Raw genomic sequence first — 16,700 nt, forward strand, 5'->3', positions numbered from 1 at the left:
CTCATTATGACCATAATAATGCATTTTAGACAAAATCTTATATCTTAATACTCTTCGTTCACACAAAATCGATTGCATAACCTGATTTTGTTAGTCGTTTTGTAAAGAAATAATGCTCAGGTCAAACCAAAATCACAAACTAAATGGCGTTTTGATGTAGTTCTCGTTCGGCGAAAATGGTAGAGGCAATGCGTTTTCTCACGAAATTGCTCGTAAAAATTCCCCAATGTCGATTGTAATAAAAATAATTTTATAGACGATCCGTTTCACTATTTCTATAAATTTGAAGTATTTCATAAAGGATTTTAATAAGTTGTTAAATCAAATATAAAGTAAACTTTGGAATCAATTTATACAGGGTGTTAAAAATATATAAAATATATATTAGGTGTAATAGAAAAGACCAAGATAAGCATATTTACATATATTTTACTATTACTTTATTATTTTCAAACAAACAAGAAAAACATAAAACAAAGTTATGAAAGATGTTTAAGCCGACACGACATCCAGGTGCAAAGGTTTTTCTAAAACCTCTATATTATCTCAGTTTTGTTGTCGTTTCTGATCTATCGTAAATGAAGCTAGAACACAATAAAAAGAAATCTAAAGGACACTTACTCCGTTCTGCAAAAAGTTTAGGTAGAAAATCTTAATAACAATACAAAGGTTTTATGAAAATTGTGTTCTAGTTCCATGGGACCTGGAGATTTTCGTCGTTCTAAATTATCGTACAGTGAGAATTATAATATAAACTAAATTTCGGTCTAATCCATAGATAGAATTTTGGGACGAAAACGAGCGTTTTTGTGATGAAATAAACGTCAAAAATCGAATAATGTTTGATGATCAAGTGGAATTATGGTCAATACTTCTTGTGCATGATTCGCATACAGCACCTGCTCTTGAAGGGTTCTCCAAACAAGAGCTGTTAGAATTTCTACCTCTGCAGAATCATGACAGTATATCACTTACACTGTGAATGAATAAAAGTGTGTGTTTTTTAAGAGTTTAGCAAAAATTATATTTGTGTCAACCTATTCAAACAGTGTATAATATAGAAAAACGAAATAACTCACATTTTTAATATACTCAATTATGTGATAAAGAAAACGATGGAAATTACATTATGAATACTGAGAAAAATAATGATCAGAAGTAAGTATATAGATATTATGAATGTTTTTGTTTTTTATGCCACCATTAAAAGTAGACCGTTCTCGTAAATCATATTTTCGCGGTGAACATGACATGATAATTCTGTACCAAACGTTTTTGTACACATGTTTATACGTCTAATCTTCTCATATATATATTTTCAACAGTATATCTTTTTGACGATTATTTTTAATGTTACACTCCTGTTATTCATTAAAAAGCCTAGTTGTTTAGGATTCAGATGGAAACCATTTATAGATAAAATTTAACAAAACAAATTAAACATTTCATTAGTATTCACAAAGAAAAACCAAATGGAACATTCTCTTGTCGACGGAAAAAACTACACGATTTCGCCGATAGTCTAGCAGATGTCAACAGCCTCGATAAGAGGGAGTATAGATGTAAATTTGAAAGACAAAGGGGAGGTCGTCGTAAAGTTTGAAAAAGGTAGCATAAAGGGTATCAGTAGACATTCTTTTATAAAGAGAACTTCTAGCTTTCTTGTTTGTTAAATTGGTAACGTCGGAAATTCTAAGAGCAACTTTTAAATTAGCCAGCACTGATATAATAATCAAAGTCTGCATAATAGTATAATAAAAAATTAGTCTAGACATATGTATGTTTGTATACAAACAAAATATTTCTATATATACTAATGTATCAAACTAACTTACTTAACTAATATCGATTAATCAAGATACAAAATATTATTAAAAGCGTTGCTAGTATCTGTTCCAACCTATTAATATTTGCACAAGTCCTTGTAATAAATTATCCATGAAACCTTCAATTTTATGCGATGTTTGTCGCCGGTCTTAATGTAAAATTAATTTCATAAAGAGGAATCATTATTCAAAATTCAGTCATACTCGCCTTTAATAAATATGCCTGCTTAATTTATGGTCGGAGCGTCAGTTTATTTCGAAAGTGCATCCGTTCACAAAGGACTGGTGGTAAACCTGACAATGTCAAAAAATCTGCCTTTGAAATGTGCACGGGCAAAAGCTGTCTGTAACAAAAGATAAAATACGTTTAATGTTGACAATATTATTTCCATGAATACATTTGTGTTTATATGCCGTATATGATTGTACTGTTAGAAAAAGGCACTAATGAGTCAGTAGCTGATGCAGGACAAAGATAATAATGTTAAATCTTTTTCCTGAACTCAACTCAATTTAAGAAATTTTAACGATTTATTTCTATTAAAGTGTTTTCATATCTGGGTTTATTTTCTGGTATTTTTTATTTTTTGTATCTATTTTATATTTGAAATTAAAACACCAAAAATCCAAGTTCAGGAACCTTCATTCAGCATCCAACAGTCTCTGATAAAATCTACTCAAATAGGTGATCAAAACTTGGTACAGGTAGAACACATCCAATAATGAAAAAAATCTAAGTAAATTATTTTAATGCAGTAAATACATTGCCTTAAATTTAAATTTCAAAAATTGCTTTTCTTTCTCATGTTTCCATAATCTTTGTACTTATTGCATTCAAATTTGATATGCATTATCCTATAATTCAATGAAATAAACTTTTTTCATAATGATACAGTAGCACAAACTCTGGGGGTTTCACACTTCAAATATATGTTACATTTTGCATCCTCTGCATAAAATAAGTGAAACATAAATATTGAAAATATTAGAAAACTGTTGGGATGTTGTAACGCTTTGACTACCGGCATCTAGATGGCGCAGACGTGCAAAGTTTTAGTTGACTGACATTACGTCACGCTACTCCAATAGGTTACTTGTTTTTGCATTTTTATGGTGTATTGTATAATAGAAAGTAGATATATATATTTGATGAAATAATAAGTTGGTATCTAGTCACACACACACACCATATGCATTTCAGTTCACTGTGATATTTAAGTGTTCAGTGTCAGGTGTCAATTATCGCAACAATCGATACGACTCAAAAGGGCCGGTGTTGTCATTATGACATTTGAATGTTTATCTGACTGACTACCGTAAGTTTTTAAATAATTTACAATGTGCAAAATCATAGTAGCCCATGAGTAATTTCCAAAAAAGGATTAGCGGCTTAGGACCCGATATTTATTTTTATAATTTCGTCATTGGATGTGACAGATATTATAGATAAGCGAAGTATGGAACCGACACCTAAAACGCCCGATTCCGACGTTCCTCAATGGAAGAAGGATTTGATCGCCCGACTGCGAAACCAAAACAAGCGGAGCGGCTCACCGGCAGAACAACACGGGCAACAGCTGTCCAACAACGGCAACAGCCCCCCTCGCCATTCGCCGCCGCGCTCCTCGTCTACGTCGGCTGCAGTCGTCCGTGGTGCGGGACAACAACCTAGCCTAACGTGCAACAGTAGTAACGAAGCGGTCGTCGCGTCATCGTCTGCACAGATCACCGAGAAATGTAACGTGTATCAATCGCCAACGTGCTCGCCAGTTAAATCGAAAATGGTCCAAGACAAGCCCTGGTTCGAAAACGTGATGGTGACCGAAAAGTACACCAACGGTCTGCACCGCAGGGACTCGGATTCCGACTCATCCGAGGACCTGAGCTACGGTCCCGGCATCGTTAACAAGCTGAAGAACAAATACCTGAGCCTTGCCCTTCGCGAGAATGCGTCCCGTTCCAGACCTTCCATCCTCAGGAAGGCCACCTCCTTGGAGAACATGCTGGACGACGACGTTCCAAACGGCACCAGTTCGACGGAGAACCGTTTATTCGCGTCCAGACTCAACGGTAGCAATGACACCGCGAAGAATGTGCCGAACCGGTACCGTAATGCAGCACGCGGTCTTGAAATGAAGAGAGCGCGATCAGTCGAGGCCATCTCGCTGTCCCATCATCACGACGACCACATCCCTAGTGTGGAGGTGCGCCCGGATCGCAAGTCGCTTCACGAGGACATGCTTATCACGGAAGGAAATGACGAACCCTACAGGAAAATGTACGATAAGATCATCAAAACTGCGAACGAGAACAACAAATACGCGAACGTCGGTCGCATCAACAGGCCGAAACGAATTGCGCCCATCATGAACGATAAGGAGAAGCCACCCGCCGACGTGGTCAAGCAGAAGAAAATGATTTTCGAGAGGAGACCAGAGTCGCGGACCAAGGCTCCGATTTCTACCGGTGATGTGGCTGCCAAAGTCGACACCTACAATAGCATCATAGGAAAAACGAAATCGAGTAAGAAACCTCTTATCAAGCACAAACCTGTACTTAATAACGAGAAGAAACCCTCACCGCCAGTGAGTCGCGTTGCTAAACCCGTAATTATTAACAACGACGACCAAGTGATAAACAATAAAACTTCACCGAAAAAACTCGACGTCAACAAAGTGCCTAAACCTGCCTTGAAAGACAACAAATTGCTCAGTCCCATTCCGGACGTATCTAGGATAGATCCAAGTAACAACAAGTCCGAAAAGGACAACGCCCTTTCGGAAACTCCAGACTTAATTCTTACCCTCGTACCGACTTCACCCACCCACAAGAAAACCACGGAGAAATTCATCGAGAACGAAATCCTAAACAACTCCACCAACGGACACTCATTCTACCCTACATCCCAGTCAAGCCCCAAACTCCCCGACGACGTTCCAGACAGCCCCGGCATCAAAAGAGTAAGTCCAACCAGCCTAAACAACATAACCAAATCAGCCGAGACTGCCGTCTTCAACTTTGCCAATACTCAAGTCGACCAATCGCACCTCCCCGTCAACAAGAACGTCTCCAACAAGAAGACGCCACCATCTCAACCACTACAAATCGAAGTCAACGGCTTCTGCAATCCGGAAGTCAGGAAAGCATCACCCAAGCCAACTCCCATCTCCAAAGACCTCCCATCACCTAAGCTCTCGCCCATACCAAAACTAGAATCGATTGCGCAAACACCAAATCCGCCGCAGCCCAAAGTCAATCTGACAACGACTGAAATCGAAAAGAACCTCAAAAACACGGCGAAAACGCAGCAACAGGCGAAACCGGCCAGTGTGAGTGCTATCAGTAATGGCAGTGCGGAAGTGAGTAAAGTTGTGGTGCCGAAGGTGAAGAGAACAAAGGAACCGGTATCCACTACCAGTGTGTTCAATTTCACGAACCGAAAGGATGTTCCCGATTACATTTCAAACGACATGTCGCGGAACCCAGGACGGCCCGAGTTACCCAAGGTAATTTTGTTGCGACCTATATTTCAGTTTGTTTAAACGAAATGGGGCCACCGTTGCCGGTGGAAGGATGACTCTTGTTGGATTGGATAATTAATTGGTTTAATTTATGTCGAGAAATGAATTAGATAAATAATTGGGTTCAAATGCAAACGTGATGAATTGGAAGTAACTTGGATTATCGTCACACTAAGAAAGAATTTTCTACATATTGATTTAATCTAAAGAATTTTCTTAACATTTGTAATTTGATAAGATAAATTCGTGATATAAGTCATTTAGTATGTCTCTTTCTATTATGTCCTCAAAACTAAATATCAAGATTTATGCTTAACCTAACCAGTCACAATATTTTTATAATCAATTTGGTTGTTCAACTTTTTTATTAAAAGTTTGTGGATAAAAATTAAATTTTTATGGCAATTATAACTAGAATACCCTGTATATTTTTGGATTTTTAAATTCTACATGCAATTTAAAATAAAATGTAATACCACATCCTATACCTAAAGTAAATAGTTTTTGAATTAATTTTTTTGTAAAAATGCTGATAGTCTAGATAAAATGTCTGTAAAGCCACCAATTTTGATGCTAGAAAGTTCATTTTCAGCTTACACATTAATCAAGGACCATACTACTATATGGGGTGTTGAATGAATAACTTTGCTATTTTCAATGGAATTCCATATATATTTTAGCATAATTAAATTAAACATTAAAATATCTTTCGTTTGTAATCAGGATTCACTATAATTAAAAGGAATATTAACAAAGATGTAAGTAACTCTCATTTTTTCATGTGTTCTGAGAGTAGTGCGTGTTATTTGTTTTATATTTGATTAGACTATATTACATTTTTTGAAAAATATATAGGATACACCATTGAAAATAACGAAGTTGACGTTATAATTGCTGTAAAAAATTCTATAAATTTCTAATTTCTAAGTTAAGTAAATCATCCTGTATAATAACAAAAGCAAACTAATTTTCTAATATTTTATGCAATTATACAAAAACGTATGTATTGTATACAATTATCAAATAAATGACAATAGCATTTAATAAAACGTATTATACATCTGAAAAAATATTTAAAAATGCAGATTTTTATAAAAACTGATATAGTTGTTGGTATAATTATCAAATAAATGACAATAGCATTTAATAAAACGTATTATACATCTGAAAAAATATTTAAAAATCCAGATTTTTTAAAAAACTGATTTAGTTGTTGGTATAATGTTCAATTGTTCTGGATAATCATGGTTTATAAATGAATGTGAATTAGATTCAACTTCATAGTTAAAAATTGCTATTTTTAATGGAACACCCTGTATATTTTTTGGGTTTTTAAATTCTACGTGCAATTGCAATTAAAATGACAATACCATGTCCTATTCCTAAAACTAAGAGTTTTTGAGTTATTAATTTTTTTCCAAAAATTTTGACAGATAAGTGGTCTAACTAAAATGTCTGTAAAGTCACCAATTTTGATGCTGAAAAATGCATTTTCGGATTACACATTAATCAAGGACCATCCTTTAGAGAGCTATTATTAACACACCCAAAGTTTATACGGAGTGTTCGTTATTTACATTTAATTTTGTGCACCTTAAAACATCAATTACTTTGCTATTTTCACACCATATATGGTTTAGCATAATTAAATTAAATACCTTACGTTTGGTATAAGGATTCCCTATACGTAAAACGTATATTAACAGAGATTTTACCAAAATTGTAAAAGTAACTCCCATTTTCTTATGTGTAGTGATAGTAGTGTGTCATTGATGGCAATTGTTTTGTATCTGTCAAAATTGCTTTACATTTTTTGAAAAATTAAAGGGTACTCCATTGAAAATAACAGAGTTGATGTCACCGGAAATAAAATTTTTTTTAAAGTATATTAGAAAAGTAGTTCAACTCTATTTCAACTTCTAATAAATATTGTTATTTTCATTAGAACACCCTATGTATTTATAAATTTTTAATTCTACATGAAATTGCAAATAAAATAGCTGCATCATATATGTTACCTTATATACTGAAAATTTGAAATCAATTAATATATAAAAACATTTTTTCTATTAATTATTTTTTTAACTGTAAAATTTAACATTTTAACATATAAAAGCTTATATTTTGATTTTTAATATATTTTAGTCAATTTCTCATTTCTTGAGACCGAAGCACACAGAAGTGATATTTAAAATAATTTAATTAATTTAAATCATTATATAAGATACATAATTCTAATCCCAAATCACATGTAATATGAAATATTATGATTCAAAATAATAATATATAAATTAAAAATATTTTTAATTTATATTACATTAAGAAATGTATTTTGGCAATATCTAAATTGTAAATTTTTTTATTATAAGTATTCTATTTTAATTAAAGATTTATATTTATCTCATTTTATTGCAATAATTAACGTTTTTAATTGATAAAATCAAATCAAATAGTATTAATTACTTTTTAATAAATCTTAAACATGTTTTACACTACAGCTTTATTTCTTCTAATTTGATTTAAAAATTGTTTATCTTTAATTTTATTACAGAAATTAACATATTTTATGAATGATCGTTTTGTACAGTTTTATATCCTCAAAAACTAATAACTTCGAGTTAGAATACAAGAATTGCTAATACAATCAATATTCGAGAAAACTATTTCAAAGCAATTAACTCATCGTTTATCTTATCTATTATTATATTATTATCATAAAAGGGTCCTTCTTGTTTAGAATATTAATACTAGAGATAAACAAGTTATTACTATGAGTTAGAAAAACATAGATTTCAAAGTTTTTATTCTTTTTTCAAAAAATTGTATAAATTATTTTTGAATTATTTTAATAATGCCAATAATTAATAATATTGTTGTTCGTCAAATTATTTCTTATATGCCAAGTCTTTTTTAATTTTACGAGCACAATTAAATATTCAACAAATATGATTGATGAATGCATGCTTATAAAATTACCCTTTCTTTAGACCATTGTTAAAATTTTAAACAAAAACTCCGAGTACCCAAGAAGCCAGTCGCGTTGATCCTTGTTGAGGATTTGGTTAATTGGTCCTCATTGTTCCAAGGTTCGTTTCAAAACCCAGAACCACCACCTGTCCTTCCCACCAACCTCCGTGGTCGAGGTTTGGCGAGAGCCCCTCGGGGCCATAGTAACCTGTTTTTACGCGGTGGCAAACATCGCTACCTGCCAACCAAACTGCCATTGTGCATCTCGTTACGACGGAACGCTAGGACAACGGAACAGCCGAAATGCGACTTTATTTCATCACATTTAATATTATATATGGACCGCTTTTACCGTTTCGCGAAGAAATGCGTGCTGGCCGCAATTAGCGCGTCTCGCGTCGGTAATGACACGAAAATATGGAACGTGAAACTGTACATTTTTTTCAATGGTTTAATGTGGCGATTATTTTTTGGCTGGCTTGTTTGTTTACCGGGTTGATGGACAGTTTACACAACTGACATGTTTACGTTAAATTGAGAACCTGTACTTTGCAAATTTGAAATTGGCTCGTTTTAATTATGCTAAAACATACATGAGAAAGTAATTGGTGGTTTAAGATGCGTAAAATGAATCGTAAATGACAAACACCCCGTATAAAATTTGGAGTACTAATTATGGCTCATTTAAGGTGGTCTTTGGTTAACGTGTAAACTTTCCAGCATCGAAATTTGTGGCTTTATAGACAATCCTTTAGAATTTAAAAAAAATGACATTGTTAATGTGATGTAGCCATTTTATTTACAATTTCATGTAGAATTTAAAAATTTATAAATATACAGGGTATTCTATTCGAAAATAGCAATATTTATTAGAAGTTTATGAAAATTTTTACAGCAATTATAAATTGACTACTTTTTTCATTCATTTTTTAACAAAATTTTATTTCCAGAGACATCAATTCATTATTTCTCATTATATATATTCAATGGAGTACCCTTTATATTTTTCAAAAAATGTAATGTTACTTTGAGAAATACAAAACAATTGTTATATTTATTTTCTGTATAGAAAATTCTTATACCAAAAGAAAGGAATTTTAATATTTATTTTGATTATACTAAAACATATATGGTGTTCCATTAAAGACACCAAAGTTATTGATGTTTTAAGATGCGCAAAATTAAATGTAAATACCGAACACCCCGTATAAACTTTGGGAGTGTTAATAATAACTCCTTATAGGATGGTCCTTAATTAACGCATAAGCCGAAAATGAATTTTTCAGCATCAAAATTAGTGACTTTACAGACATTTTAGTTAGATCTTCAATCTGTCAAAATTTTTGGAAAAAAATTAATAACTCAAAAACTCTTAGCTTTAGGAATAGGACATGATATGGTCATTTTAATTGCAACTGCACGTAGAATTTAAAAACCCAAAAAATATACAGGGTGTTTCGTTAAAAATAGCAATTTTTAACTATGAAGGTGAATCTAACCCACATCAGTTTATAAACCATGATTATCCAGAGCAACTGAATATCTTAATATAAATCATTCCAACTAAACCAGTTTTTATAAAAATCTGGATTTTTAAAAATTTTTTCAGTTGTATAATACATTTTATTAAATGCGATTCTCATTTATTTGATAATTGTATGCATTACTTACGTTTTTGAATAATTGCATAAAATATTAGGAAATCACTTTACTTTTGTTATTATACAGGGCGATTCACCTAACTTTTTCATTAGAAATTTATGGAAATTTTTACAGCAATTATAACTTGACTCGAACTACTTTTCTATTTAATGTTGAACAAAATTTTGTTTCCAGTGACATCACCTTTGTTATTTTCAATGGAGAACTCGATATATTTTTCAAAAAATGTAATGTAGTTACTTAAATTTTTGGTAAATCTCTGTTAGTATTCATTTTAATTATAGGGAATCCTTATTATAAACGAAATATATTTTAATATTTAATTTAATTATGCTAAAAGATATAGTTTTCCATTAAAAATAACAAAGTTATTGAAATTTTAAGATGCAAAAAATTAAACGTAAATAACTAACACCCCGTATAAAATTTGATTATTCTTACATTGTTTTTCAATTATTAAGAATACTGTCAATTATAGTAATAATGAAAATTTTAATTCAGATTATACAAAATAAAACTGGAGTGTACAATCATGTTTAAATTTTATTTTATTAGATTGATTTTGTCAATTTAAAAAATAATGTAAAATTGCAATAAATTCAAATAAATATATTTTTTAATTAAAATAGTTACTTATGGTACACTTAACAATTTTACATATAATTTATATATTTGAATATAATTTATATATTTTTATTTTAAATTAAGTTTCTGTATTCTAAAATTTTTAAAATTATAAAAAAGTATTCAAATACAATTTTGAAAATTTAAAATGAATAGCTTAACGACTTTGATTGTTCAATTCGTAGATTATTTATGACCGAGAGAGAATTCAATGCCAATTACAAACAACTTGTTAAGTTGTAAAATAAGAAAATCCCTGATTTAATTGCAATCCTTATCATCATATGATTCCTTGTTCACTCATTAAATTTAATTTTAAATTGTTTATTACATTGAAATTAAATTTACGCATATATTTTTAGAAAACACTCACAGTTATAAATCAACATGATATAATGGACTTAATGAATTCGAATCATAATTGCATTATCTTAGTTCTGTGCAGTTTATCTTTGTACGAATCTTCTACCGGAAGGTTATTCTGTGATATGACGCCAAGGTTACTTCTAGTCTAGTTTTTGGCAGTCAATTAAAGGTTAATGCCATAAAATATTAATTATCCGAAAAAGGTCAATACCATTAAAAAAACCATGTCCGAGCTGTTACAAACTAGTATTTACTCCTTTTCACCCGTGCAAATATTAAAATTTTCACCTACCAAAAACGTAAAAGCGTTGATGAGTTTCACCAAAATATTTGCTCTAGATTTTCTATTAGGACAATAGACATGCTGACCACTAACACAATTTCGCCAAGAGTACGAGTGTAATCGCATTAACGTGGTGTACACTTGAATGAATGCACAAAGTGTACATTATTTCCACTTTATTTTGTGGATTTAAGACGTGTTCAATTGAAAGAAATCTTTGACTTTATTCAGAAACGTAAGAGAGCAACTCTTGTTTACATTTTCAATGCGTCCTTCGTCTGTAATTGATGCCGTGTTATCGAGAAAGTCAGTTTTTAATAACGCATTACGGACCATAATTTATTATTTTTAGATGAAAGTCGATTTTTTCCATCCATCTCGTCGATGTACACCTTCGTTAGTTTCTCTCATTTTCCACCATTCGCCGAGCAACAAGCCAAAAATAGAATGCACAAAACAAGAAAGAGTCGACACCGGATTTGCCGGCTATGTAGACCGGTTTTCCTGGTTTTAAAATTCACGGCCGTCAGAAGTATTATGTTAAAATATTTCGTCTAAATTGGCTTAAATGTCTTAAAATTGCCCGACATGAAATTAACATGTGCATAAATTTAATTTTTAAGTAGTGCACGGTTTCGACCGCTGGTGGTTTTTTAGGATTTGAAGAAATTGCTGTAAAAACAATTAACAACGTGCGACACACTTATTTTTAAAACAATTTAATATGAATAAGATTTGATAAGCAGTTAAAATGTTCATTTTTCTTGGTGTTCTGACACTATTTGTGGGATACTGAGCAAACAAACAAAAAAGTGGACACTGCTCTTCAGTTGGTCATATAAGAGAAATTTTAAAAAACAATTTCCAGTCCCATGTTCTCCAGTATTCAGAAAATTAATTATAAATAAAATAAAAACAGTAAGCTATAATAAATAAAAACGTGACTTTTCTCTTTAATTGGTATTATAACACCAGAGAACTTTTAAGTAACAACTTCCAAAATGTAAATTTGTTATAAAAATTGGTATAACATTTTGGAACTTATAATAGTGGCCATAATTATAGAAACTTATTAAAATATATAATTGAATTGACTTTAATGTTTATTGTTTTTTTTTTTTTTTGTTATTGTTGAGTCTACTTCGCAACTGGTTCTCTTAATTTTCTTCTTTAAAAAATTTTGTACTTTTTTATTCTACAATGGACAAAATTATAGCATCTTTTTAATTTATGGTCTTCCATTGCTCTCTGTGAAATTAAGTCGATTATTGACTAGCTATATTACACTTATCATAATTATTTAATCATTAGTCGATGTGAAACTGTAAGAAAATTATAATTCAGCATTACCAAGACCGAAAGAAACAAGAAGGCTAAGAGTTAACCAAGGCTAAGTGGAAGCTGCGAAAAAATTTGTCAAAAAACAATAGAATCTTAAAAATTTTACAAGTTTAAACGACACATCACAGCAATTGAAGAAGCTTGAAAGAATATAGAATGTTCCAAAAAATGTACACGTCATACCAATAATAATTGATTATTATTATTAATATCTTCTTAAAACTGAAAAATAAATGTATACACCCTATATTTGATGTTTATAAAAAATAAAAATTTGAATTTAATATGGGGTATTTCCACCTCTACTACGAATGACATTTTCACATCTTCTGTTCATACTCAATATCATTTCATTTTGGTCCAAATTCTCCCAAATTTTGAGTAGAAGACGCTTCACATCCTCTAAGTTATTCGGACGGTTAGAATCGTCCCTTAAATGCCACCCAAGAATGTTCCAGATGTGTCCAAGTGGATTCACGTCTGTACTGTGAGATAGCCAGGCCATAGCATTAATCCCAACGTCTGCAAGAAAAATTACAACAGTAAATTAATATAGTTTTAACAGTTCACATTAAATTCTTATTCTTTAGGATCTAAAAAATTAGCCAATGATAAATTCACTTAACTGTGGCTAACAAAAACGTGAAATAGTTTCTCAGTTAGTATCATCATGAAAAAATTTAAGAAATTTCTTTCACTTTAAATCTATTATAAAAATAGAAAATAACAATTTGGAACTTAACTGTTGTTATAGCCACTGAATTTTTTCAAAGATTCACTTACATAACATCCGTTTTGCATTTTATATTTGCCCATTTCAGACACTTGTCATGTTCCTTTATAAATTATAGCTTTTCTAAAGACGTTGCGAAATTCAATGGCATTGTATAACGTTGAGGCACGAGCAGTGCAAGTACTTGGGAAAATTTGTCTCGCTTATTTATATTATTCATTGTACCATAAATACACACGGTTTTATTTAAATAAATTTTTCAATAGAAAATGCAAGTATAAAATACGACCTGGGACTCGTTTTTGATTGGTTTTACTATAAAATAGAGCAATTATTGACAAAACGAGGATGTGTATGTAAATTATCACACTTTCCAGAAACAGCAATTATTTTACCTTTCTATTACTTTCGATATTTTTGACGCCCACAATAAACTTTATGGTTGATTTGTGTCCAATTATTCTATAATATTTAGTTGCTCGATATTCCATTCAAATCAGTGATTTGAGTTTGAAAGATACTAATTTAAAAGTAAAATTGTTTGCTCAATTAAATTCTGTTTAATTTAAGCAACGAATACTTTCATTCCTGTAGAGTCTACAAGACAATATTTATAAATGAAATGGAAATGGAAAATACAAATTCAATACTCTGATCAGAATAAATATGAGGATTGTATGATAAATTGATCAAATAGAAAGCTGTGTTTATGTGAATGTGAATAAATCATTGTGTTCACATTACGATTCATTATCTTGTTTCATTTTTTAGTAAAGGCACTCCATATGAATTCTGGTTACTAATTGAAGGTTCGTAGCATTTACAGTATTGACCATAATACTTGGAATTTCTTAATTTTGAAAATTTTTACGATATTATCAATATAATTAAGGTTGTAAAATATTATAACAATTAGGTATTTTATCCACTTGCATGAAATTTAAATTTTGTAGTTGGACAAAAAACTTGATCACTCTGATTATGGCCAATTTCAAACTAGACAATGCCTGGCCGTTTACAGACGGTTATTCAGTTTCTTTAAGTTTACTATTATCTACTAGGTAAATGGTCCAAATGGAAAATGTTATTTTCGTCTTCAAAACACCCGATTAACATAAATAATTGTTACAAGTTTACTGTTATGTAGTGTAACAGAATCGACGTAAGGAACCTCTTGAGCAACCTGCCAAAAATCAAGATACTTTTCCAAGTCGAAGAGAAAATTAAACGACTAACAATAAAATTTTACAATCATTGTCTCGAAACAACCAAACACCTCGCATCCTGTGTTTTATGCGTGAGCAGAGGTTTCACACAATGGAATTTCGTGATGGCCAAAAAAATTGGGTTGCCTTGCACATATATATGTGCGACGTACAAAACACACACGTTCGGCTTTTACAAACCCATCGCTGTATACGTTTTACACGACCGGATGCGTGTATGGTATATTCGCTTACATTTTTGTCCGTACATTATTATGATAATCGCCGGCCGATTGTTTATTTGGCATTGGACCGAATATTCACCGTGTCATTTTATTAATCATCGTGTGTTTGTGCGTTCGTGATTTATTTAGTTCAAGAAACCGTGTTTGGCTGCATGGAAAGTTGAACGATCCGTGGGTTCGTTTGTGAAGTTTTAAAACATCGATTTGTTTCAAGCTCACAAACGAACGCGGAGGGAAATGCTCCCCTGCAAGTGAATCACGCAGCTTTTATGATTCATATGTGCACCGTGCAATTAGAGACGGCTTCAATTTAAGGCTTATCGCACTACAATCTGTTCTCTAATAACCACTTTCACTGGTTTATCTCTCATATTAATGATATTCTACTTATCTTTATAAACAATCGATAATAATGCGTTAGCCTATTTGTAAAGTTCAGTTTATTGCATCACTTTATAAGGATAAAAATGAAAAAATGTGACATCAATATTTGTTATTCTTCAACTTCATAATCACAAATATTCAATAGTGTTTGAGTATATTGATAATGTTAGATTTATATATTAAATATAAATGATAAAATTATCATACACTATTTATATTTACTCTGATCACAGTACTGCATTTATATTTTCCTTAACAGTTAGTTTTATTATTATATTTTATCTGTATCATTTTATTTTCTTATTTACAAATCTTTGTATGTTTGTTTTTTATTAATTAAACTGAATATAATTAGTATTAAAGAAAATTTGACAATTTATTCAATTATCTATGTGAAATATATACAGTAATAGTCATTATTACAGCAACTTTTTAAAATGTTAAAAATTTTAGCCATTTATATGTTATTTAATGTGAACTGTTAATATAATATTAATTTACTATTATTGTTTTATACAGTATTATAAAAAGTATATTCTCATTCTATAGAATGTTACAAGTATTTTTTTTTTAATTGAGCTACATTAATTTTGAAAGGAATTTTTAATGTTATTTATACAGCAATAACAGAAAAAACAATTAACATTATAGATACTGCTTCCAATTTAAATAGTACAGCTCATATTTAATATTTCTTAGTAAATTGCTTCCAAAAATATATACAGTATTGGCCATAATAATTGGAATTCTTTATTTTTTTATATTTTAAAAATTTGTACATGTATGTTTTAAAATAAAATTGACATATTGTATTCTATAATGATTGACACCTACTCTGTATAATATATCAAGAATTGTATGAAATTTAAATTTTTTGGTTGGACAAAATCTAATATTTAAAGCAAAATAAATATTTTAAACTTTTATTTGTACGTCTGAATGTGTTAATAACCTCATTAAAATGGGTAAAGGCAAATTTGTTGGTTTAGAGTTTTGAAGTAACAAAGCATTAGATTTTTATAAAAGAGGTGTTAAGCAAGTGGAAATTTTGAAGTATTTGGAGTTAAGTAAGGCCCCAGATTATTCCATAAAGTCAGTGACCTGGTAAATATTCAGGTAGATCACGAAAAACCACCCTACGTCAGGATAAAAAAATTGTACGTATTGTTGAGGTCGATCCATTCTTATCATCGTCTCAAATTTTTGATGTTATGAACGAATTTGGGCCATCTAGGATTTCTACTAGGACAATACGTCGAAGACTTTTGGATTCTGGCTTTGTAGGCCAGCAAAGAAACCACTTCTACGAAAGAAGAACATCGCAGCCAGACTAAAATTTGCCAAAGGGCACATTGGGTGGACAGTGAATAACTGGAAAAGAATTGTTTGGAGTGATGAATCCAAGTTTAACCTGTTTAACAGTAATGTGTTTATGTTACACGACCGAAAGGTGAACAATTGAATAAAAAATATACATAACGACAACTGTTAAACATGGGAAAGAGTCGTCAGAAGGGTGGCCAGCTCCTTGATAGTCCCAGCC

General features: G+C 31.1%; 1 protein-coding gene across 1 annotated transcript in view; it reads left to right on the forward strand.

The window, feature by feature from the left end:
* The first annotated feature begins 2,991 nt into the window (after nucleotides 1–2,991).
* Nucleotides 2,992–16,700, forward strand: part of LOC109594445 (uncharacterized) — a 32,046-nt gene continuing 18,337 nt past the window's right edge. The window contains exon 1 of the mRNA XM_020009664.2: nucleotides 2,992–5,332. Within this exon, the coding sequence (XP_019865223.1) occupies nucleotides 3,284–5,332 (2,049 nt within the window). The 5' untranslated portion in view covers nucleotides 2,992–3,283. The remainder of the gene's footprint in view (nucleotides 5,333–16,700) is intronic.

Source organism: Aethina tumida, chromosome 3 (genome assembly GCF_024364675.1).
Source record: "Aethina tumida isolate Nest 87 chromosome 3, icAetTumi1.1, whole genome shotgun sequence".
NCBI lineage: Eukaryota > Metazoa > Arthropoda > Insecta > Coleoptera > Nitidulidae > Aethina > Aethina tumida.